Source organism: Ranitomeya variabilis, chromosome 4 (genome assembly GCF_051348905.1).
Source record: "Ranitomeya variabilis isolate aRanVar5 chromosome 4, aRanVar5.hap1, whole genome shotgun sequence".
NCBI classification, from domain to species: Eukaryota; Metazoa; Chordata; class Amphibia; order Anura; family Dendrobatidae; genus Ranitomeya; species Ranitomeya variabilis.
The window spans coordinates 632136610-632163676 of NC_135235.1; the positions used below are offsets into that span (position 1 = coordinate 632136610).

At 44.2% G+C, this 27067-nt stretch overlaps 2 protein-coding genes across 2 annotated transcripts in view; both read right to left on the reverse strand.

Moving 5' to 3' along the window:
- Window positions 1-27067, reverse strand: part of LOC143767327 (uncharacterized) — a 760398-nt gene that overhangs the window by 150887 nt on the left and 582444 nt on the right. The gene's annotated exons all lie outside the window — the stretch shown is intronic.
- Window positions 1-27067, reverse strand: part of LOC143767028 (uncharacterized) — a 56763-nt gene that overhangs the window by 18409 nt on the left and 11287 nt on the right. Inside the window, exons 4-6 of the mRNA XM_077255048.1 lie at window positions 22225-22315; window positions 11574-12573; window positions 10918-10993 (exon numbers count right to left, since the gene is read on the reverse strand). Of these exons, the coding sequence (XP_077111163.1) occupies window positions 10918-10993; window positions 11574-12573; window positions 22225-22315 (1167 nt within the window). The remainder of the gene's footprint in view (window positions 1-10917; window positions 10994-11573; window positions 12574-22224; window positions 22316-27067) is intronic.

Genomic DNA, 27067 nt, shown 5'->3' on the forward strand with positions numbered 1-27067 from the left:
CAAGCGAGGGTGTTGCTGATGGATTGAGAGAGCAATAAATTATTAAAACAACCGCTGTGTTTATTGCATTAAAATACTATTAAATCATGTGTGTGTGTGTGTTTTTTAACCCTTTCATACAATTGGATTAATAATGGATAGGTGTCATAATTGACGCCTCTCCATTATTAATCTGGCTTAATGTCACCTTACAATAGCAAGGTGGCATTAACCCTTCATTACCCCATATCCCACTGCTACAGGGAGTGGGAAGAGAGTGGCCAAGTGCCAGAATAGGCGCATCTTCCAGATGTGCCTTTTCTGGGGTGGCTGGGGGCAGATGTTTTTAGCCACGGGGGGGCCAATAACCATGGACCCTCTCCTGGCTATTAATATCTGCCCTCAGTCACTGGCTTTACCCCCTTAACCCTTTATTTTAGCAGCTACAGCGCTGAAATTTTGCACACACACTACTAACATTAGTAGTGTGGAATATGCAAAAAAAATGGGGATATGACATGGTTTACTATATGTAAACCATGTCTCATATCCTGTCGGGTTTGTGCAGGAGAAATGAAAAGCCGGCAATTGAATTACCGATTTTTCACTAACACCGCTGCGTATTTCTCGCAAGTCACACTGCTGGTCCGTGTGGAATCCGTATTTTTCTCGCCCCCATAGACTTTCATTGGCGATTTTTTTGCGCAATACGCTGACAAATGCAGCATGCTGCGATTTTGTACGGCCGTAGAAAGCCGTATATTACGGATCCGTAATATACGGCTGATAGGAGCAGCCCCATTGAGAATAATTGTGCCGTATGTTATGCGAGTTTTACGGACGTAGTTTCTGCGCTCTTACGTCCGTAAAACTCGCATGTGTGACGCCGGCCTAAGACATCTGGATTTTTGGTATCTATAGTGCCGTGTTCACACGTTTCATAAATATTGTTTTTTTTGTTTTCTGCAGGATCCGCACCAAACTACACAATAACAATCTTCTCTGATTTTTGTATCTTTTCTGCCTTTTCCCCATTATTTGATGCAGTTTTGGTGCAGATATGAAGTCGTGTTTTTAAGGTGTTTTTTATTCCACAGCAAAGCTTTGGATTCTGCATTTAACTGTAACTGTTTTTAGGCTCCAACAAACCCGCACATGTTTGGGCCACCAGGGGCCTCAGTTTTCATGAAATCACATCCACTTTGCTCGAACAGTACAACACAATAGAATTTCTATACAAAAAAAGCAGCAGAAAATATGCAGCATTTACACTACATGTGAACACTGTCTAGAAGTCCAAACAAAGTGGATGTGATTCCATGAAATCACCACCCTCAGTGCATCTGAAGACGCTGCTGAATTGTGCGGTTTTGGTGTTTTTTTCTCTATCAGCTTCTATGTGGAGCCTTAACAAAGCAAAAGGGAAAAAGGCAACACTTGCATTTTTAAGTGCAGAATCAAAGCTTTTCAGTAGCATTAAAAAATAAAAATGTAGCTTCACATCTGCACCAAAACGCATCAAATATGGGGAATGAAAGAAAGGAAGCAAACACATAATAATCAGAAAAGATTGTTATTGTGTCATGTGATGCAGACACCTGCAGAAAAGCATTTACGCTACATGTGAACACAGCCTCAACGTTACATCTTTACTATTTTTTATAGGTTTAATGGAGAAAAAATATCAATGACGCCCTTTTTTACACCATTTACCAATGCCCCATCAATAATGTAATCTCTGTTGTGCAGTTTGGTACGATTATAGGGACTCCAAATTTGTCCATGTTATTTATGTTTATTTTTTTTTTAAAAAGCACATTATAAATGACATTACTGTAATAGCTGTTCATTAGAAATACACTGCTATCAGGGCTGCCACTAGGAATTTTCAGGGCCCCCTTGTGACTTCACCTAGGTTCCACCCCAGCCCTGCCTCCACCCCTCGAACTGTCCACAGTAAAAATATTTTTTAAGCTTCCACCACGACAAGGTAGACTTTTTTGGCCAGGCCCTACTCTACTCTATCCTATTAATCATTTGTTAAAATATCCAATACAATTTAGGTATATTTGTATTTTTCAATTTTTACAATGACCAATAATATCACATATAGGGGACAAATACCACCGCACCATGACCAGATCACATATTACCACCACATAGTGACCTATAATACCACATACAAGGAACAAATACTGCCACACCATGTTCAGACCACATATTACCACCACAGTGGCCGAATAATATCACAAACAAGGGACAAATACCACCGCACCATGTCCAGACCACATATTACCTCCACAAGGTGACCAACAAAACCACATACAAGGAACAAATACCGCCACACCATGGCCGGACAACATATTGCCACCACATAGTGACTGAATACTAAAATACTGATCAGTAGTAAAAAAAACACAACACTAATATCACCATAAGTGTCATTACACACAGGAGATCTGTACTTAGCATGCAGTGTCTGTGTACAGGTAATACAGTGATCACTGGTGACATTATACACAGGAGCTCTGTATATAGTGTAAAGGTAATGCAGTGATCAATGGTGACATTGTACACAGGACCGCTGTATATAGTATACAGTGTATAGTGTCAGTGTACAGGTAACACACTGACTCACCAGTGACATCTCTAGGTGAAGTCCTTTAACTTTGCTTTTCATCTTCATCCAGCACAGACTGCCGTCACTTCTTCCTGCTAGGGCTAGGCTCTGCAGGAAATAACAGTTATCTAGAGCTCCGCTTGCAGAACACATTACTTATTTTTTTCCCTAATTCTAAACTACACCAGATGAAAAGAGGCGACAGTGTTGCTCTGAACAGCAACAGGAGCGCCTACCCAATTTAAAACAGTATTCTCAAAAAATAAAGTAAATACCTCACTGCAGTAATAATATCCCCCATCCTGGCCCCGTGTATCTCATTCCTGGCTCCAGCCATATGTTCTCCCATCCTGCCTCCATGTGATGTCCCATCCTGCCCCATCTGTCCCATGATCCTGCCCCATCTGTCCCATGATCCTGCCCCATCTGTCCCATGATCCTGCCCCATCTGTCCCATGATCCTGCCCCATGTGTCCCATGATCCTGCCCCATCTGTCCCATGATCCTGCCCCATCTGTTCCATGATCCTGCCTCATCTGTCCCATGATCCTGCCCCATCTACCCTATGATCCTGCCCCATCTGTCTCCATCCTGCCCCATGATTCTGCCCCATCTGTCTCCATTCTGCTCCATGATTCTGCACCATGTGTCTCCATCCTGCCCCATGATCCTGTCCCATCTGTCTCCATCCTGCCCCATGATCCTGCACCATCTGTCTCCATCCTGCCCCATATTCCTGCGCCATGTGTCTCCATCCTGCCCCATGATCCTGTCCCATCTGTCTCCATCCTGCCCCATGATCCTGCCCCATATGTTTTCATCCTGCACCATGTCTCCATCCTGCCTCCTGTGTCTCCAATCCTGCCCCGTCTCCATTCTGCCCTCTTGTCTCCATTCTGCCCCCGCATCTCCAATCCTGCCCCTTGTCTCAAATCCTGCCCCTGCGTCTCCAATCCTGCCACCGTTCTCCATTCTGCCCCTTGTCTCCAATCCTGCCCCTTGTCTCCATTCTGCCCCTTGTCTCCATTCTGCACCCTTGTCTTCAATCCTGCCCCCATGTCTCCATTCTGCCCCTTGTCTCCATTCTGCACCCGTGTCTTCAATCCTGCCCCCGTGTCTCCACTCCTGCCCCTTGTGTCCAATCTGCCTTGTCTCCCATTCTGCCCCGTGTCTCCAATCCTGCCCCTTGTCTCCATTCTTCCCCATGTCTCCAATCCTGCCCGTGACTCCCATCCTGCCCCTGTGACTCCCATCCTGCCCGAGTCTCCAATCCTGCCCCGTGTCTCCATTCTGCCCCGTGTCTCCAATCCTGCCCCTTGTCTCCATTCTGCCCCTTGTCTACATTCTGTCCCCATGTCTCCAATCCTACCCCCATGTCTGCAATCCTGCCCCCATGTCTCCATTCTGCCCCTTGTCTCCATTCTTCCCCCATATCTCCAATCCTACCATGTCTCCAATCCTGCCTCCATGTCTCCATTCTACTCCTTGTCTCCATTCTGTCCCTTGTCTCCCATTCTACCCCATCTCCAATCCTGCCTCTTGTCTCTATTCTTCCCCGTGTCTCCCATCCTGCCCATGTCTACAATCTGGCCCCCATGTCTCCAGTCCTGCCCCCATGTCTCCAATCCTGCCCCCATGTCTCCATTCTGCCCCCGTGTCTCCCATCCTGCCCCAGTGTCTCCATTCTGCCCTCCCTACCGCTTTCAATTTAAAAAAAATCTGTCTTCTTACGTTGCCGCGCTCCTGCGGCGATGATGATCTGGGATCCAGACGTCTCAAGCACGCACTCTCCGGCGGTGTGCGCGCTGGTGTCAGCTGCCAACCTCCGATTGGCTGGCGGCTTTAACTATTGCTGTTACGGGCCCGGTTCACTTACTGCACGGAGCAGAAGCCTGCCACTGGGGCCCGATCAGGGCCCCCTCTGCTGATCGGGCCCCATACGCCAGTCAGGGCAGTAATGCCCTGACTGCTATGTGCATATGTATCTCTGTGTACCTGTATAATCTGCTTCTGGTTTCACCGCCTGCAGTACAGCTCAATATTACCAAATTCTCCTATGTTTATCATTGTGGGCTGTGGCTCATAGCTATACATGCTACCTGTGAACATGAGATTATTTATTTAAGTTATGTCAGAGTAGAGAGATGAGGACCCACCTTCGAGGAGGAGGATCCATGGAGTGATGTCGGCGTCTGAGAGAGATGAATAATAGAAGTCGGGACAAAGCCCTGATGTCCCAGGACAGTAGGACTTAACCCTCAAATCGGGATGGTTCCGCCCAACTCAGGACGGTTGGGGCCTATGTTACTTTACAAAGAGAATCCAATACACTGCTAGATTGTTTTTATAAGAATTACCATTACATCATCTTTGGTTTATTAAAACTGTAATAAATCTATATATTTAATAGGGGAGAAAGTCCCATCCACCTTGCTTAACATGGCAAATCTTCTTTATTACAATTTCATTAAAAAGACGTAAGAGACATTCACCATGAGTAATAAAGTAAAATAAAAAAACAATATAAATGTACACCAGTTTTACACCAACATGATACCTTTAGCAAACCGTTCACAAAGGCTGTCAAGTTTCCAAAAGAAACAAATCACTAGGAGATATTTTGTTGATTTAGTTGTGACGAAAAGTTCTGTAGATACATTGTTGAGTCAAAAACATTTTATAGCTGTGGAGGTAGTAGATACAACCTCTGCATATGAGCAGTTAAGGTTGCTTTAACACTAGCGTCGGTAAGGGGCCGTCGCGCTGCGTCGGCCCGACGTACCGATGCATACTGTGCAAAAAATGCCCGACATGGGCAGCGGAAGCAGTCTTACGACGCTTCCGCTGCCCCATTGCAAGGTCCGGGGAGGAGGGGGCAGAGTTACATGTAACTTTTTTGTGGCGGCGGTGCTCCAAAACACGACGCAACTGTGGCAATACGTCACTCGCAATGCGTCGATAATGTTAGTCTATGGGGAAAAAACGCATCCTGCAGACAATTTTGCAGGATGCGTTTTTTCTCCTAAACGAAGCAGCCAAAAACGCTAGTGTGAAAGTAGCCTAAGAAAAAGGAAGTATATATATATATATATATATATATATATATATATATATAAAACCACGTTACTGTAAATCACAAGGCGCTAGACAAGTGTGCCCAGAACAGCAGCAGGCAAACCAGTCAATGGGGTGTGCGTGACTAACAGCAAAACAATGTGTAATGTAAAAGGTTGCCGCGCTGAACGGCACTCACAACATGAAGTATCGTCCTGTGTTAAGAATGGCCACTTGTCTGGCGGTGTCCTCCTTCACAGTCCAAAGATCCTTAGCAATGGGAGCGTCCTCCCTGAGATTGCAGTCCCCCGAACAAAACCCGCCGCTGTGTGTCAGCGTTAGCCCTGGCCGATGGCGCCGCCGACAGCGTAGCGAGGTGAGCGGGGGGCGTGGTAGAATAGTGACGTCACCTGTCCGTAACTGACGGTCGTATGCAGAGGCCAATCCCGACGCGTTTCGAGGGCAACGTCCCTCTTTCTCAAGGTATGGCGCCTGCACTGCCGCTGTTCTTATATATCTACCCACGCTCCTGCAGCCTCGTAATTTGACAGTGAATGACACATTTCGCCAGCTGCTGTCTACTTATCCTGGCCCATTATGAGCAGTCAAATGTTACTTTGCAATGTTAAACCATGGATACCCCAGAAAATAATGGCTGCAACTGTGTGCCTGTAAAAAATGTGATATTTATAAACCACAATCTTTATTTAGTTAATAATTAAAAACAAGAATGATGACTAGTATTAAAAACATTATAAAAAAGTATTCTAAAAAAAAAAAAAGCTCACTCCAAACTGCCCATGTATATAACATGAGCAGATTCAGAATGAGTCTATGGATAGCTGTAAAAATACAAATAGTGACGTGATGCCACCTGTAAATTACTGGCAATAAATGTTATTCGCCGTTTCTAAAAATTTATAAAAATGTAACAAAGTATATAAAATCAATAAAATTGTGCATAACTTTATGAGACAACTGTGACCTCTCCGTTATCTCAAAGCTTACTCTCCCAGCACAAAGAACTTTCAAATATATCCGGAGGACGCAAGAACATACTTTATATCCATATCAAAAGACCTTACAGAGCATACAGCTCAATCTCCTGATTCAGTCCTTTGGGGGCCAAAGTGTCTAATGTGAAAATCCATTTGGATTCGATACGGGACATACTCTTAATAAAATCCCCTCCTCTCGGGTTTTTTTTGGACCGTCTGGATACCACAAAACGAAAACCCTTCAATTGAACACGCATGTCTTTCCACGCATTTTGTCTAGATTTGGAATGATGCTCAAAATAAAAGTGGAAAATCAAATTACAGTCTGATCCAACTTCAGTGGAAATGCCTGTAGACAAGTAAATGACGCTCAGTGATGTATGTGGCCTTCTCGTGCCTATATGACCTCCCTACAACGCATGTGGATAGTCCTGATGAGGCGGCGGATGTTCTCCTGAGGGATCTCCACCCAAACCTGGATTAAAGCATCAGTCAACTCCTGGACAGTCTGTGGTGCAATGTGGCATTGGTGAATGGAACAAGACATGATGTCCCAGACATGCTCAATTGGATTCAGGTCTGGGGAATGGGCAGGCCAGTCCATAGCTTCAATGCCTTCATCTTGCAGGAACTGCTGACACCCTTCAGCCACATGAGGCCTAGCATTTTAATGCATCAGAAGGAACCCAGGGCCCACTGCACCTGCATATGGTCTCACAATGGGTCTGAAGATCTCATCCCAATACCTAATGGCAGTCAGGGTACCTCTGGCGAGCACATGAAGGGCTGTGCTGCCCTCCAACGATATGTCTCCTAACACCATTACTGACCTACTGGCAAACCAGTAATGCTGGAAGATGTTGCAGGCAGCTGAACTTTCTACACGGCGTCACCAGACTGTTACATCTGTCACATGTCCTCACTGTGAACCTCCTCTCATAAGTGAAGAGCACACGGTGGCAATGTCAAATCTGACAATTTTGGTGTTCTCTGGCAAATGCAAATCACACTGCACAATGTTGGGCTGTAAGCATAAAACCCACTTATGGACGTCGGGCCCTCATACCATCTGTTTCTGACAGTTTGAGCAGAAACATGGATGTTAGTGGCCTACTGAAGGTCATTTTGTAGGACTCTGGAATTGCTCATGTTCCTCCTTGCACAAATTAGAACGTAGCAGTCCTGCTACTGGGTTGTTGACCTCCTATGGCCCCCACCACGTCTCCTGGTGTACTTGCTTGCCTTCTGGTATTTGTTCCATGCTCTGGTCACAATGCTGACAGACACAGCTACCCTTCTTGCCATAGCTCTTATTGATGTGGCAACCTGGATGAGCTGCACTACCTGAGCAACTTCTGTGGGTTGTACTGTAGACACCGCCTCATGGTACTGTACCTCTAGGGGTGAGAGCAATGACAAAATGCAAAAGTGACCAAAACAACAGCCAAACGGGTTTGTCTTGCTAATTGCCTATCATTTCTACCTACTGACTGTTCCATATGCACAACAGCAGAAGAAATTGATTCACCATCAGTGTTACTTCATAACTGGACAGGTTGATTACACAAAAATGTGACTGACTTGGAGATACATTGTGTTGTTCAAGGGTGAGATCACACTGGGCTTTTTTTCAGCTTTTTTTTCTGCAGCAATTTCTGATTTCTTGGCAAGGAAAGACGCTGTTTTTGGTTGCGTGGTTTTTTTTGAAGTTTCAGTGCATTTTTTTCATGTGTTTTTCTAAGTAACTTGTGTCTCTTTGTGCATGCTAATAAAGTTGAGTGCCCCAAGAAAGAAAAAACTTCCTGTAGAAATATACATCTAGATCCTTTGAAAAGCCGGCAATTCAGCAGCCGCGTACAGTAAAATCACAGCATATACACATAGAATAAATACATAGATACATAGATGTCAGTGACACACACACACACACACACACACACACTGTTCAAAAAAATAAAGGGAACATTAAAATCCCACATCCTAGATATCACTGGATGAAATATTCCAGTTGTAAATCTTTATTCATTACATAGTGGAATGTGTTGAGGACAATAAAACCTAAAAATGATCATTGTAAATCACAAGTATTATCCCACGGAGGTCTGGAGTTGGAATGATGCTCAAAATCAAAGTGGAAAATGAAGTTACAGGCTGATCCAACTTTAGTGGAAATGCCTCAAGTCAAGGAAATAATGCTCAGTAGTGTGTGTGGCCTCCACGTGCCTGTATGACCTCCCTACAATGCCTGGACATGCTCCTGATGAGGTGGTGGATGGTCTCCTGAAGGATCTCCTCCCAGACCTGTACTAAAGCATCTGCCAACTCCTGGACAGTCTGTGGTGCAACGTGACGTTGGTGGATGGTACGAGACATGATGTCCCAGATGTGTTCAATCGGATTCAGGTCTGGGGAACGGACGGGCCAGTCCATAGCTTCAACACCTTCATCTTGCAGGAACTGCTGACACACTCCAGCCACATGAGGTCTGGCATTGTCCTGCATTAGGAGGAACCCAGGGCCAACCTCACCAGCATATGTTCTCACAAGGGGTCTGAGGATCTCATCTCATCTCGGTACCTAATGGCAGTCAGGCTACCTCTGGTGAGCACATGGAGGACTGTGCGGCCCTCCAAAGAAATGCCACCCCACACCATTACTGACCCACTGCCAAACTGGTCATGCTGAAGGATGTTGCAGCCAGCAGATCACTCTCCACGGCATCTCCAGACTCTGTCACGTCTGTCACATGTGCTTAGTGTGAAGCTGTTTTCATCTGTAAAGAGCACATGGCGCCAGTGGCGAATTTGCCAATCCTGGTGTTCTGTGGCAAATGCCAAGCGTCCTGCACGGTGTTGGGCTGTGAGCACAACCCCCATCTGTGGATGTTGGGCACTCAGACCATCCTCATGGACTCGGTTTCTAACCGTTTGTACAGATACATGCACATTTGTGGCTTGCTGGAGGTCATTTTGCAGGGCTCTGACAGTGCTCCTCCTGTTCCTCCTTGCACAAAGGCTGAGGTAGCAGTCCCCCTGCTGGGTTGTCGCCCTCCTACTGCCCCCTCCACGTCTCCTGGTGTACTGGCCTGTCTCCTGATAGCGCCTCCAGGCTCTGGACACTACACTGACAGACACAGCAAACCTTCTTGCCACAGCTCGCATTCATGTGCCAACCTGGATAAGCTACACTACCTGAGCCACTTGTGTGGATTGTAGAGTCCGTCTCATGCTACCATGAGTGTGAAAGCACAACCAACATTCAAAAGTGACTAAAACATCAGCCAGAAAGCATTGGTACTGAGATGTGGTCTGTGGTCCCCACCTGCAGAACCACTCCTTTATTGTGTCTTGATAATTGCCAATAATTTCCATCTGTTGTCTATTCCATTTGCACAACAGCATGTGAAATTGATTGTCAAACAGTGTTGCTTCCTAAGTGGACTGTTTGATTTCACAGAAGTTTGATTTATTTGGAGTTATATTCTGTTGTTTAAGTGTTCCCTTAATTTTTTTGAGCAGTGTGTGTGTATATATATATATTTATATATATATATATATATATATATACATACATACTGTATATGTATATATTACATAGATAAAGAAAAGAAAAAATGGCAATTGTTCTGCCACGTACAGTAAAATCACAGCAGGACCCGACAGGATACAGTAATATACAATTAGTACAGTGCGTGTGCAGATTATTGTACATGTAATTCTTAAAAGATTATTTTTCTGAAAAAAATGGCGTGAGCTCCCGCATAATTTTCATAACCAGCAGAGGGAAAGCCGACGGCTGGGGCCGATGTTTATAGCCTGGGAAGGGGGTAATACCCATGGAGCGTCCCACACTATTAATATCAGCTCACAGCTGTATACATAACAGTTACTGGCTATTAAAAGGAATAGCCATGGATACTGACCCCCCCAGGCTAAAAACATCAGCTCTCAGCCACATCAATAGTAAAAAGATCTAATGTTAAAAATAATAAAAAAAATTTAAAATCATTATATACTCACCTTCCGGCGCCTTTCCCGCTCCTCGCGACGCTCCGGGCCATGCATTGCGGTCTCGCAAGATGATGACGTAGCCATTATTCGATGAATAACGGCGATCGTAACACTGCGGATGGTAAAAACTGACCCAAATTGTGTTCTACAGGGTCTCGGCTACCCCGGAGATTTTCCAATGCTGGGGGGCGCTATACCCTTATTTCTTAGTTCCGTTAAAAAGGGGCGCTGAGCTGAGGGGTTAAATTGTATTCACATATGATTGGACAATGTTGTTCTTAAATATGTTCCCATGATTCAGTGTGTTTAGACTATGACTAAGGACGCTTTGTCTGCCAGAAAAACACCAGTCTGTTACTCATGGTGAATATCTGTTACATCTTTTTAATAGAATTCTAATAAAAAAAATTGACATTTTAAACAATGTGGATGTGCTGTTCTCCCTTACTAAATCTACATTGAGTGTTGATGATCTACGACTGGACTGGCACCTACAGATCTTGGACTGCATCTCAATGATTTTAACAGACATGGTAAGCCCTTTTACAGACTTTGTTATTATATACACAATATTTATATTTAAAAGACCGGCTAGGTGTTGAATGACAGCGGTCCTGATCATGTATAGCAACATCTCTCCATTGCTGATATCACATCAAGAGAGAGAGGCATCAGACAACCTGTGTATGTAAATGTTAAATATATTATGTGTATGGTTCATTACGCAGGTGTATTATATGGATACTAATTTGCATCTCAATAACAAATAATCATTGGTAATTGTATACATTTTCCAATAATCTAATGCTCTAAATGTTTGCCCCTTTTTCTTGTAGCTGTGTGACTTTACTATAACTTGTATTTTTTTCTTACACTTTTTCATTACAATGATAAAAAAAAGAAAATCACTACTTCCCTTTGTGTATCCTTTGATGTCTAACAAGATTTGTTTTCTCTGTAAAAGATTTCCCACATTCTGAACATGAATATGGCTTCTCCCCTGTATGAATTCTCTTATGTTTCACAAGATGTGATTTCTGAAAAAAACATTTCCCACAATCTGAACATGGATATGGTTTCTCCTGTGTGTGAATTCTCTGATGTACAACTAGATTTGATTTCTTTCTAAAACATTTACCGCATTCTGAACATAAAAATGGCTTCTCTCCTGTGTGAATTTTCTGATGTCTATCAAAATCTGATTTCCCATTAAAACATTTCCCACATTCTGAACATAAAAATGGCTTCTCCCCCGTGTGAATTTTCTGATGTCTAACAAAATCTGATTTTCCATTAAAACATTTCAAACATTCTGAACATGAATATGGTTTAGCCTGTGTGTGAGTTTTCTGATGTACAACAAGCTGTGATTTCTGTATAAAACATTTACCACATTCTGAACATAAAAATGGCTTCTCTCCTGTGTGAATTCTCTGATGTATAACAAGTTTGGATTTCTCATTATAGCTTTTTCCACATTCTGAACATGAATATGGCTTCTCCCCTGTGTGAATTCTCTGATGTGTATCGAGATGTGATTTCTTATTAAACCATTTCCCACATTCTGAACATGAATATGGCTTCTCCTGTGTGTGATTTATCTGATGTACAATAAGCTGTGATTGCTGTATAAAACATTTCCCACATTCTGAGCATAAAAATGGTTTCTCCTCTTTAAGATCTATTTCATGTTCAACAGTCCATTTATGACTTTTGTTTTGCATATCGGTCATTGATGAAGCAGAAGAAAGGACCAGTTGAAACTGATCAGATGAAAGATTTGTTCTGAGAAGGGCTTGAGGTATATCTGAGATAATGGCATGTTCTTCATATGTATCTGGTGTAATACCATGATCATCTGCTCCAAGATCTGAAAATATCACATGTCCCTCTGAGCTCCTGGTACAGTCACCTGCCAAGAATAAAAGTGATTTTATTATTTTCCAATAACACTGCAATCAAATCATAGTAATATCATATATTTTCATACAACTTGTAATACAAATCAATTGACAAAGAAAGTAGAGCAAAAAGTAGGAACTATAAGATGATGATGTTGGGCTACCTGGTTGTGCCGTTTCAATATTTCACTTCTCTGTTGGATTCGAATTCTCCATAGGTTCATGTTTCACTCTGCCTGTCACCAATTGTTACCAGTTATATCAGGGGTGGGAACCTTTTTTCTGCCAAGACCCATGTGGATATTTATGCCATCATTCAGGGGCCATACAAAACTATCAACTTTAAATTTATCTTGCTATATTTGGACAAGCATTTAATTAACTCACCCCTAATGTAATATCTTGAACTGCTTCTATTTGGTGAAGCTTGTGATGTTAGATGGTATTGATGATGTTGCTACTCGCAACTGCTTTTCCAGGTTTTAGTCAGTCTGAAGCAAAGTCAACTCTTTCTGGTGATAAGTTTTATAAAGAACTCACAGCAGAAAGTTGTACTGAACACAGATGTATATTACACTTCATGTCTCCTCGCAGTGGGAAATTCATCACTGTGCATGTTACATTTAGAGAATTCAAGCAGTGGGTTGTCTGCTGTATACATCACATAGGAGATACTAAGATTGCCATATACATCACATGGGAGATGCCAAAACAGATGTATACATCACAGAGGAGACACTGAGGCTGCTGTATATACATCATGTAAAATACCCCAAGACTGCTGAGTATACATCACATAGAAGATACTTGGGCTGCAGCAAATACATCACATTGGAGACACTGGGGCTGGAGAATTTACATCACATAGTAAACAGTAGGGCTGCAGCATATACATCACACAGGAGACACTAAGCAGTGAATACAGGAAAGGAGAACAAGACCTTTATATGTTTTTATACATGATGGCAGCCAATGGAAACATTGGCTTCCATCATGAATATGTAAATGTGGGAGCACTGGGGGATATGAAAATAAATTTGCAGCAGTGTCCTCTGTAAGCCATTGTTGCCAGTCCCCAGTTCTTTCATTGTTCACCTATTTTAAACGCTATGAGCACCTTTGAGGGCAAAAACAATCCGTAACTACACATGTTATTAAGTTTCTGTAGTTAATCAAGTTGCTCTTATCGGTTTTTAGCATTGAACTTTCCTTTTTATCAGAAACACTCATAACTGTTTTTTTTACCTCTTTGATGTGTCTACATTTTCCCTCTGGGGGCGTTTCCCCAGCGCTGGTCACATGGTATGTTTTGATTTCACATGAACTAGCACAGCACAAGCTCAGCTTCTCCTTCTCAACTTTCTAAGGTTGTTTGCCATAACCTCACCCACACACTGCCGTCGAGGAGCAGGGGCGCCAAGCTCGTCATTAAAAAGGATGCCAACACCTCCGCTGACAGGCAGGGTCAAGACAGGGACAGCTGTACCCCGTGTCCAGAATATGCATTATACTGACTGTAAGCCCATTTTTCTCTCCCCCCTCTTATTGAAAAGTATACATTTTTTAGTGTATCTACATTGTTGGAGACACTTTATTCTTACCAACAGTTTTTCACCCAATCCATATAGGGCCTTCAAGGGGTAGAAGGGATAGTCAAAGGTGAATGGGGCGCCATCTGCCCAGGAATAGGGTGCCACCCAACCTCTGCGGATAGGTAGGGCGGATTTAGTTATAGATTAGGGTCAGGCACTCCCTTCGGCCTTTCCTATCTAGTGCCTTTTTAGTATTTCTTATTTGGTGATGGTATTGGTTTGATTTGCACTGGTTGCTATTTTTAGATTGAATAATAAAAGTTATCTTTTAATATAGTGATTTAGTTGGGGTCTTTTTCTGTGAATTTGTTAACACTGCATACTCCCAAAATTATCTTTTCTGCGCTGTGATTAGTCAGTCATTTTACGCCTAACTCCTTATTTATTCTATGCCATTTTCTAATTTACTTTCTTTAAAAATGCCCTACTGTTCCTTAGCTACACTGTCTGTCTTCTTTTGTTTTACTTCATGTCTGATGACGATTCGTTTGAGAGTCCCCTGTTATGATCCTAGTGGCAAGGATCGCAAGTTTGACTAGCTAAGTAACTAAACCGACGACCAGCTCTGGGGAAGTGGTATCTGGATTGACCGCAACCTGATCCTATCCGCAAACAACTATAGGCAGCCGTGGAACGTTACCTGAAAATCCTAGACGTCTCTTCACGGCCTGAGAAACTACCTATTCCTAGAGGGAAAGTAAGTCCTTACTTGCCTCAGAGAAATGACCCCAAAGATATAGAAAAGCCCCCCACAAATATTAACGGTGAGTTAAGGGGAAAGCACAAACACAGAGATGAAATAGATTTAGCAAATGAGGCCCGCTAACACTAGATAGCAGAAAATAGGAAGGGAGCTGTGCGGTCAATAGAAAACCCTAAGCAAAATATCCACGCAGAGATTGCTCGAGCCCCCACACCAACTAACGGTGCGGGGGAAGCAACTCCATACCCCAGAGCTTACCAGCAGCAAGAACTCACATATTAGCAAGCTGGATTAAACTCATCATACACTGAAATCATATTGCAGACTGATGAGCAAAAAATAATCAAACAGAAACTTAGCTTCTCCAGAAGAGACTGAAAACGAAGATAATCAGGGGAGATCAGAATAGCACTGAATACATCGACAGCCGGCAACAAGTGGAGGTGAAGCAGAGCTAAATAGGAAACTCCCTAGTGCATAACGAGGCAGCTGATTCAGCCACAGATCCACAGGATAACAAACAAAGCCACCAGGGGGAGCCCAAAAACAAAACTCACACAATAACACCTGTCACCACAAGAGGGAGCCCGAAAACAGAGTTCACAACAGTACCCCCCTCTTGAGGAGGGGTCACCGAACCCTCATCAAAAATCCCCAGGGCGATCAGGGTGAGCCACATGGAAGGCACGAACCAAATCAGCCGCATGAACATCAGAGGCGACAACCCAGGAATTATCCTCCTGACCATAGCCCTTCCACTTAACCAAATACTGAAGCCTCCGTCTAGAAATACGAGAATCCAAGATCTTCTCCACCACGAATTCCAATTCTCCCTCAACCAGCACAGGGGCAGGAGGCTCAACCGAAGGAACCACAGGCACCACATACCTCCGCAACAACGACCGATGGAACACATTATGAATAGCAAACGATGCTGGGAGGTCCAAACGAAATGACACAGGGTTAAGGACTTCCAAAATCTTATAAGGACCGATAAACCGAGGCTTGAACTTGGGAGAGGAGACCTTCATAGGAACAAAGCGAGAAGACAACCACACCAAGTCCCCAACGCGAAGTCGGGGACCCACACAGCGACGGCGGTTGGCAAAGCGCTGAGCCTTCTCTTGTGACAGCTTCAAATTATCCACCACATGATCCCAAATCTGATGCAACCTACCCACCACAAGATCCACTCCAGGACAGTCAGAAGGCTCCACCTGACCCGAGGAAAAACGAGGATGAAACCCCGAATTACAAAAAAAAGGCGAAACCAAAGTAGCAAAACTAGCCCGATTATTAAGGGCAAATTCGGCCAATGGCAAAAAAGCCACCCAGTCGTCCTGATCAGCAGAAACAAAACATCTTAAATAGGTTTCCAAGGTCTGATTAGTTCGCTCGGTCTGGCCATTCGTCTGAGGATGGAAGGCCGACGAAAAAGACAAATCAATGCCCATCTTAGCACAAAAGGTCTGCCAAAATCTAGACACAAACTGGGATCCTCTGTCGGAAACAATATTCTCAGGGATCCCGTGCAAACGAACCACATTTTGAAAAAACAGCGGAACCAACTCGGAGGAGGAAGGCAACTTAGGCAAGGGCACCAAATGGACCATCTTAGAAAAACGATCACACACCACCCAGATGACAGACATTCTCTGAGAGACAGGGAGATCTGAAATAAAATCCATGGAAATGTGCATCCAAGGCCTCTTTGGGACAGGCAAAGGTAACAGCAAACCACTGGCACGAGAACAGCAAGGCTTAGCCCGAGCACAAATTCCACAAGACTGCACAAAGGAACGCACATCCCGCGACAAGGAAGGCCACCAAAACGACCTGGCCACCAAATCTCTGGTACCAAATATTCCAGGATGGCCTGCCAACACCGAAGAATGAACCTCGGAAATAACTCTGTTGGTCCATCTATCTGGGACAAACAGTCTCTCCGGTGGACAACGGTCAGGTCTATCCGCCTGAAACTCCTGCAGCACTCGTCGCAAATCTGGGGAGATGGCAGACAAAATCACCCCTTCTCTGAGGATACCAGCCGGCTCAGAATCTCCAGGAGAGTCAGGCACAAAACTCCTAGAAAGAGCATCAGCCTTCACATTCTTCGAACCATGCAGGTACGAGACCACGAAATCAAAACGAGAGAAAAACAACGACCAACGAGCCTGTCTAGGATTCAGCCGCTTGGCCGACTCGAGATAAATCAGATTCTTGTGATCAGTCAAGACCACCACATGATGCTTAGCTCCCTCGAGCCAATGTCGCCACTCCTCAAATGCCCACTTCATAGCCAACAAATCCCGATTACCGACATCATAATTCCGCTCAGCAGGCGAAAACTTTCTTGAAAAGAAAGCACATGGCTTCATCACAGAGCCATCAGAGCTTCTCTGCGACAAAACAGCCCCCGCTCCAATCTCAGAAGCATCAACCTCGACCTGGAAAGGAAGAGAGACATCTGGCTGACATAAGACCGGAGCCGAGGAAAACCGGCGCTTCAGCTCCCGAAAGGCCTCCACTGCCGCAGGAGACCAATTAGTAACATCAGAACCCTTCTTGGTCAAATCCGTCAAAGGCTTAACAACACCAGAAAAATTAGCGATGAAGCGACGGTAAAAATTAGCAAAACCCAAGAACTTCTGAAGACTCTTAACAGATGTAGGCTGAGTCCAGTCATGAATAGCCTGAACCTTGACTGGGTCCATCTCAATAGTAGAAGGGGAAAAAATGAAACCCAAAAAAGAAACCTTCTGGACTCCAAAAAGACATTTTGAGCCCTTCACAAATAAAGCATTGGCACGCAGGACCTGAAACACCATCCTGACCTGCTTAACATGGGACTCCCAATCATCAGAAAAAAACAGAATATCATCCAGATACACAATCATAAATTTATCCAGATACTCGCGGAAGATGTCATGCATAAAGGACTGAAAGACTGAAGGAGCATTAGAAAGTCCAAAAGGCATCACCAAGTACTCGAAATGGCCTTCAGGCGTATTAAATGCAGTTTTCCATTCATCACCCTGCTTAATACGCACAAGGTTATACGCACCACGAAGATCTATCTTGGTGAACCAACTAGACCCCCTAATGCGAGCAAACAGAACAGATAACAATGGCAAAGGATACTGAAATTTGACCGTGATTTTATTCAGAAGGCGATAATCAATACAAGGTCTCAGGGAACCATCCTTCTTAGCCACAAAAAAGAATCCCGCACCCAGAGGGGAGGAGGAGGGGCGAATAAGTCCTTTCTCCAAAGACTCCTTTATATAACTCTGCATAGCAGCATGCTCCGGCACTGACAAATTGAAAAGTCGTCCCTTAGGAAACTTACTACCAGGAATCAAATTTATAGCACAATCACAATCCCTATGAGGAGGTAGAGAACGGAGTTTGGGCTCATCAAATACATCCTGGTAGTCCGACAAAAACGCAGGGACTTCAGAAGGAGTGGATGAAGCAATTGACACCACAGGAGCGTCACCATGAATTCCCTGGCAACCCCAACTTGACACAGACATTGCTTTCCAATCCAGGACTGGATTATGAGTCTGCAACCATGGCAGACCCAACACGACAACATCATGCAAATTATGCAGAACAAGAAAGCGAATCACCTCCTGATGAACAGGAGTCATGCACATGGTCACTTGCGTCCAGTACTGAGGTTTATTCATAGCCAATGGTGTAGCATCAATATCCCTTAGTGGAATAGGGAATTTTAAAGGCTCCAAAACAAAACCACAGCGCCGGGCAAATGACAAATCCATCAGGCTCAGGGCAGCACCTGAATCTACAAAAGCCATAACCGGGTAAGATGACAGGGAACAAATCAGGGTAACAGACAAAATGAACTTAGGCTGTAAAGTACCGATGGTGACAGATTTATCAATCTTTTTTGTGCGCTTAGAGCATGCTGAGATAACATGAGCTGAGTCACCACAATAAAAGCACAACCCATTTTGCCGTCTATAATTTTGCCGTTCACTTCTGGTCAGAATTCTATCACATTGCATAGACTCAGGTGTCTGTTCAGAAGACACCACCAAATGGTGCGCAGGTTTGCGCTCCCGCAAACGCCGATCAATCTGAATGGCCAGAGTCATTGACTCATTCAGACCTGCAGGCGTAGGGAACCCCACCATGACATTCTTAATGGCTTCAGAAAGACCCTTTCTGAAATTTGCAGCCAGGGCACACTCATTCCATTGAGTAAGCACCGACCATTTCCGAAATTTCTGGCAATACACCTCTGCTTCATCTTGCCCCTGAGAGAGGGCCAACAAAGCTTTTTCAGCCTGGTTCTCAAGATTAGGTTCCTCATAGAGCAATCCAAGGGCCAGAAAAAACGCATCCACACTGAGCAATGCAGGATCCCCTGGCGCCAATGCGAAGGCCCAATCTTGAGGGTCGCCGCGCAAGAAAGAAATAATAATCTTAACTTGCTGAACGGAATCACCAGAGGAACGAGGTTTCAAAGAAAGAAACAATTTACAATTGTTCTTAAAATTCAGGAACCTAGATCTATCTCCAGAAAACAACTCCGGAATAGGTATTCTAGGCTCTGACATAGGACTGTGAACAACAAAATCCTGAATACTTTGTACCCTTGCAGCAAGATGATCTACACTGGAGGCCAAACTCTGGATATCCATGTCAGCAGCTGAACTCAGAGCCACACCAAGATTAAGAGGAGGAGAGAAGCTAGACACACAGCAGCTAGACACATGGCAGCAAAAAAAAAAAAAATCCTCAAGGCTTCTCTTCTCCTGCTTCTGCCATGCAATTAACACTTTCTGGGCCGGCTGTACTGTTATGATCCTAGTGGCAAGGATCGCAAGTTTGACTAGCTAAGTAACTAAACCGACGACCAGCTCTGGGGAAGTGGTATCTGGATTGACCGCAACCTGATCCTATCCGCAAACAACTATAGGCAGCCGTGGAACGTTACCTGAAAATCCTAGACGTCTCTTCACGGCCTGAGAAACTACCTATTCCTAGAGGGAAAGTAAGTCCTTACTTGCCTCAGAGAAATGACCCAAAAGATATAGAAAAGCCCCCCACAAATATTAACGGTGAGTTAAGGGGAAAGCACAAACGCAGAGATGAAATAGATTTAGCAAATGAGGCCCGCTAACACTAGATAGCAGAAAATAGGAAGGGAGCTGTGCGGTCAATAGAAAACCATAAGCAAAATATCCACGCAGAGATTGCTCGAGCCCCCGCACCAACTAACGGTGCGGGGGAAGCAACTCCGTACCCCAGAGCTTACCAGCAGCAAGAACTCACATATTAGCAAGCTGGATTAAACTCATCATACACTGAAATCATATTGCAGACTGATGAGCAAAAAATAATCAAACAGAAACTTAGCTTCTCCAGAAGAGACTGAAAACGAAGATAATCAGGGGAGATCAGAATAGCACTGAATACATCGACAGCCGGCAACAAGTGGAGGTGAAGCAGAGCTAAATAGGAAACTCTCTAGTGCATAACGAGGCAGCTGATTCAGCCACAGATCCACAGGATAACAAACAAAGCCACCAGGGGGAGCCCAAAAACAAAACTCACACAATAACACCTGTCACCACAAGAGGGAGCCCGAAAACAGAGTTCACAACAGTCCCCAGTGCATCCTGGGATGTTCAAATGAAGCATCATCAGAGCAGGGGGCAGAGGCTGCGGTCCCTGTCACAGCTGCTGTCCCCTTCCTGAAACAAAGCATCATGAGTGACACTCATTTCAGGGGCTGGTCCCTGCTCAGTTCCCGTTGCTTCCTGTGCGCTACCCCATCTCCATTGCACAGAGTCCGCTCTGTTGTCGGCTTAGATGAATAGTAATAAGCCGGCAGCAGACAGAGCAGGGACCAGCCCCTGAAACAAGCGTCACTTATGATGCTTTGTTTCAATGAGGGGACTGTGTGTCATCCATTTTTTTTTTTATTTGTCCAAAAATCCCAAGTAAACGGTTTTTCGAAGAATGGACAGCACTCAGATGACAACACGGATGTTTTTGTTTTGTTTGTTTTTTAAAAACAAGGGTGTAGTCAGCTTACTATTCGCTGTGTTTGGACTCCCTGATGCCAGCCAACGCCTTGAACGGATCAGGTAGAGCAGTCAAAGTAATCAGAAAGGAAAAAGGATCCAGGGATGGGCGGGGATGGCTAAAAAAATAACTTTTAATGTAGAATTGTAAAAAATGAAAAACACATATTGTCAAGCACTGCACAGAGTTAGGTCAGATCAACGCGTTTCTACATGCGTCTTACTCATGATCAAGAGTAAGACGCATGTCGAAATGCGTTGATCTGACCTAACTGTGTGCAGTGCTTTACAATATGTGTTTTTCATTTTTTACAATTCTTCATAAATTAAATATAAAGCAGACGCCTCCTCCTGCTGGCTGACAGCCTCAGGCCGTGTTCATGTTTCCTGTATGTGTGGTATCTGTTTATTTCACGGATGTACCCATTGTAACCTATGGTGCTAGGCACATGTCTGTGTTTTTTCATGAACTCCGTGTCCGTGCTACACACACGAACACAGGTCTGTTTTTTTCCGGCAGCACGGATGACAAGGGCAAGTGCAATTCTATGAAAAGCACATACAGCACATGGATATCAACCGTATTTAGCATAAGTATAGGAGAAGCTATTGTAATTTATTTCTTTATCCGTATCGGAAAAACACTGATGGTAAAAAAGGACACACAGATGACACACTGATGGAAAATGATGATGACGCCGGTACTGTTTTTTCATGTATGTGTCTTATATGTTAAAAGAAGGAAGGAAGCCTCAGGCCGTGTTCACACTTTTGTTTGGGAGTTTTCTTTTTTTCTGATCCATTTTAGATTTAAGAAAACAGGATTCATGTTCAAAACTGATCTGTTGTACAACTAATGCAAACAGAAGCAAAGTGGTCCCATTTATTATGGGGTCACTGTGTTTCGATACATGTCCTTTTTAAGAATGGAAGTTCTGCATGATGAGCTTTTTAAATAATATACTGGAATATTATGCTTGTAAAGAAGAAAGTTACTAGTAATGCTTCTGCCTTCCATATCAGGGGTCCCGAGTTTGACCCCCAACACTGACAAGTTTCAAAAGTGAATTTAGAGACACAGTGTCCAGTGTTATACAAGACTCTAAATACAGAAAAGATAACCATACAAAATAGTGTGAAGCGATTTTTTTTTCTTTTTTTTTTCTTTTCAAGCGATTAAATCTTTAAATGTAAAATTCAGATAAACAAACTCTGTGTAAGAGACTCAAAAAAATTAAACACATAATTATATCATCCAGTGACTAAAAAGAATGTGTGCCTTCTCAGCATTTAGTGGTCACTACTCACCTGGGTAGTCAAATGTGGGAATCTCCTCTTTACACTGAGTATCTTCCCTCGCATATGTCTCTATAGTATTAATATGGGGCAGATCTTCACTCTGAAACAAAGATTGTAAAAGTCACAGACAGATGGAGAACTTGTATGAAATTATTTAAATACACAAACAATAGTAAATGACCCTGGCGACTGTGAGAGAACATACTCCATATTGTCTTAGTATAACAATCCTTTCTCATAACTCTTGGTTCGATCAAACAACACTGCTGGGAGGATCAATTTCACATTTCTATTCATCCCCCGGGCTTGGACTGGCCCACAGGAGAACTGGAAAATCCTCCGGTGGGCCCCTGTGCTACAGCGGGCCACCACCCTCTTATCTGAGCAGTACTTGGCACTGTATACTTCAATCACTATGTACAGACAAAGTAGGCATCATATTAATTAAACACTCTACCCAGTTCATTGTTATATAAATTTGTGATTGAGGATGATGTCACATTTACATGTAGGTGAAAAGTGGGGCCCTGGAATTGGTTACTGTTGGGCCCATGGCACAATAGTTCGACACTCTTCAACTCCATAAATTCCTGTTGGCTACATCTTTCAACAGGAAGTTTTCTTCATGACACTATTTAAACTTGAGCTGTCCATAAATAAAGCAGAAATACTGCTTAGTACTAGTGATGAGCGAGTTTGCTCGTTACTCGAGTTTTCCGAGCATGCTCGGGTGTTCTCCAAGTATTTGGGGCATGTTTATAGATTATGTTTTTGTCTCCGCAGCTGCATGATTTGCGGCTGTTAGACAACCTGAAAACATGCAGGGATTGCCTGTTTTTTAGGGAATTCAGCTGCAGAGACAAAAACATCATCTACGAGCACGCCCAAAATACTTGGAGAACACCCGAGCATGCTCGGAAAACTCGAGTAACAAGCACACTCGCTCATCACTACTTAGTACACTATGCTAAGATTGTGTTATATTGGTTTCCCGAGCAATTGTAAAACACATCTTATTTGTTTAAAAGGCATAGAGGATTGTTGATTTCACTCACAAACATTTGGCACCCGAACAAGGACCAGATGCACATTGTACCAACAGGGAAAGTGAATGTAAAAAGCTGCAGGAGAAGATAGGAACTGTATTCTTGCATTTTTACTTGACTTTCAACTCAGGGTATCCTGTAGTCTGTTTAATGAAGTTCATATTATGTGGGGTTTGAAAGGGTTTCGAAGTGGCTTGGTGCTTACCTACACACGAGTATAGGGTTTGAAAGTGGCTTGGTGCCTACATACACAAGAGTACAAGAGTTTAGCGTTTAGAAGTGACTTGGTGCCTACCTACACAAGAGTATAAGATTTGAATTGGCTTGGTGTCTACCTACACAAGAGTTTAGAAGTGGCTTGGTGCCTACCTACACAGCAGTATAGGGTTTGAAAGTGGCTTGGTGCCTACATACAGAAGAAAAAAGTGTCCCGACACTGTGCTATGTGATTCAAAAGTGTTTACCTGAGGTGTTTATAGGGCAAGTATAGAAACGTGCCTTAGTAGATGGAAACAGAAAACCCAAAGAAAAGACACCAAAGAGAGTGGTTAGAGAACATGAAGGCAAAAATGCCATAACAGATTATAAAAGGATGTTGAAAAGACTGAAATTCAACCATAGGGGAGTGTGAATTTGTCTCAGTAGTAACAGAGCACGAGAGAGCAGTGTGGTTGGTTACAAGACAATGATCTAAAGCTTAGCAGTGAAAGATTGTGAATGAGGAAGTGAATAGAGGGGGAAAGAGAGAAACAACATAGGCAAACCAATAGCTAGCATGCATCCCATTATAATTTCTAATTCAACTGGACTTATCTCAGTGATTAAATTGACTCTGCCTTGAGGCATAACTTTAGATTTCTTAATAGATACTGGGGCCGCCAAGCCTGTTATGCATGGAAATAATGTTTGTCTTTGAGAAATCATCCAGTCATTCCACTCATTTTATGGTGATTGACTTGACAAATACATTCTTTACTGAGCCCCTGTACCCAGACTGCCAGTATTTACTGGATTTTTCGGATTATAAGACGCACTTCCCCCCCCCAAATTTGCAGTACTTTGCTCTTCCCTCAACAGGGCAGACAAAGTACGCCTGCGCCGGAGCTGCAGTGTGAAGACAAGAAGAGGACGTCATCCTATGAAGATGGGAGGCCCCGGACCGGACCGCGACGCCCATCGGATCAGACCACCCGCCCAGGTGAGTATAATCTAACCTCTTTTTCTCATCTTATAGGTTACATCGGGGACTTATCTACAGAATTACAGAATTCTGTAGATAAGCCCCTGATGCCGGTGGGCCTAGCTCATCTTCGAATTTGGGGGTGACAGGTTCCCTTTAAAGGTAAGGACGAGTGATGAGCGAATATACTCGTTGCTCGAGTGGTCTCTGAGCATTTGTGACTGCTCGGAGATTTAGTGTTTGTTGACACAGCTGCATGATTTACGGCTGCTAGCCAGCCTGAGTACATGTGGGGTTTGCCTGGTTGCTAGGGAATCCCCACATGTAATCAAGCTGGCTAGCAGCCATAAATCATGCAGCTGAGGCGAAGAAAACTAAATCTCCGAGCAGTCACAAATACTCGGAGACCACCTGAGCGTGCTCGGGAAAACCCGAGCAATGAGTATATTCGCTCATCACTAGTAAGGACCCTAATTTGAGCAGTCTCAAAGTTCTCTTCGACACTTCTAACTCAGGGAGGTTGGGCTCCTCAGTCACCATCTCATCCTCCTCTCCATCGAGGACATACAGGTGAGACTCCACCATCTATGATTTCTATGGATTTTTTTCCCAAGGGGTCTGGCTTTTGTCCAAAACACTTGGTACAACCCCCTTTTCACACAAGTCCCAAAATAAGGAAAAATCCAGCCCCAATATGACTGGATGTATCAAGTCCTTTACTACTCCGACCTCATAGGATTTCATACCGCAGTCTGTTCCCATGGTCACTCGGGCCACAGGGTAGTCCTTGGCATCTCAGTGTATGGAGCGGATGCAAATTAACTTGTCAGGGATCAAATGGCGGGGAAGTGTAGCACTGATCAGGGTCACCAGACGTCAAGGGTCCAAAAGTCCAAGTACCAGTACCCCACTAACTGACACGGTACACGCCTGCGGCCCCTGCTAGGATTTGAAGTCCACACTACATGCCGGATAGGCATAATAGAAACAACGCTGGCCTAGGCTGCAGTCTATTGGTTCAGGGGACATATGACACCGGGAAGCTATGTGTCCAGGATTGTGACATCACCAACAGACCACATTTTTATCAACAGCCTTTGGGGGGCTCTCAGCGGGATTGGAATGCCCTCCATTTGTGGCTCTGGACCCCCTCCATGGGTGGTGTTCCAGTACAGGGAAGTGATGATCCCTTGTGAAAACAGACATTTCCCGACAATCTGGTATCTCTCTACTAGTCTAACCAGGTCATCCATGTTTTGATGATCTCCCTGAGCAACTCAGGTCTGTATTGCCCTGGGAAGGAGTGGATGAATCTGTCCATCACCACATGCTCGTCCATCTGGGCAGGAATGGAAGACTCTGGCTGCAACCACTTTGGACTAGATGTAACAAGTCAAACATCTGCAAGCGAGGGGGTCTGCCACCAGCCTACACCCAGTGGTGGACTCGTTGGCCTCTAACCAGGCGTATCAAGATTTTGGTCTTTATCTTGGTGTATTCCTTGTCATCCTGTAGTGCTAAGCCATAATACGCTTTTTTCGGTTCACATGTCAAATATGACCCCAGAACCTCTGCCCACTGCTCTGTCGAAAGCTTTCAAAAACTGTGAGAAAAACTGTATGGTCGACTTCCGCATGGGGTCCTAGACATCGCCAAGGAAACCTGAGAAGCCGATTTCACGTCACACCGGAGCATCATAAAGCATGTGGCCCAGTTGCAGGAGAGGATGGCGAAAGTGATGCCTATCATGAAGGCGCATCTTCTCCAGGTACAGGAGGCACATGCAAGGGTGTATAATTGATCAGCAAGGCTGAGGCAGTTTCAGCCTCGGGATTGTGTGCTGGAGCAAGTTCCTAGCCAAGTTCCTAGCCAAGTGGCAAGGCCCATAAGAGGTGGTGGAAAAACTAGTGGAGGCTAATTACAAGGTACACCAGCAAGGACGAAGAAAACCACACCAAGTATACCATGTGAACATGCTCAAGCTGTGGCAAGATCGGGAGTCGCTGGAAGCTCCTTGCCTGGGTGCCCGTCCCGAAGTCAAAGTAGAGGATGTAACACTTGCAGAGATTCTATCGCTGGCCCTAGAAAAAACAGTATCAGGAACTGCTGCAGCGGAACCGTGACCTGTTCTCGGAGTTGCCAGGGCATAAGTAGGTGGTGGACGTTTTGACAGACGCATATAATGATGAACCTTAAGCCCTATAGAATTCCCGAAGGACGCCGTGAGGTAATATCAAATGAGGTGAAGAGAATGCTAGACCTCGGTAGATGAGTCACAAAGTGGATGGTCAAGTCCCATCGTCCTCGTGCTGAAGCCCGATGGTGAGTGGTGGTTTTGTGACGACTAATGCAGGCTGAATAAGGTGTCCAGTTTTTACATGTATCTGATGTTCTGTGTTGACAAACTCATTGAGAGACTTGGACCTGCTAGGTACATTACAACACTTGACCTTAGGAAGAGCTACTGGAGGATCCCCATGTCCCAGCGATCCAAGCAAAAGACGGCCTTCTCTACACCTTATGGTTATTTTCAATACACCAGAATGCCTTTTAGACTGCAGGGGGACCCAGCTACCTCCCAGAGGGCTAAGGATCGGATCCTAGCTCTGCATAAAAAGTATGCAGA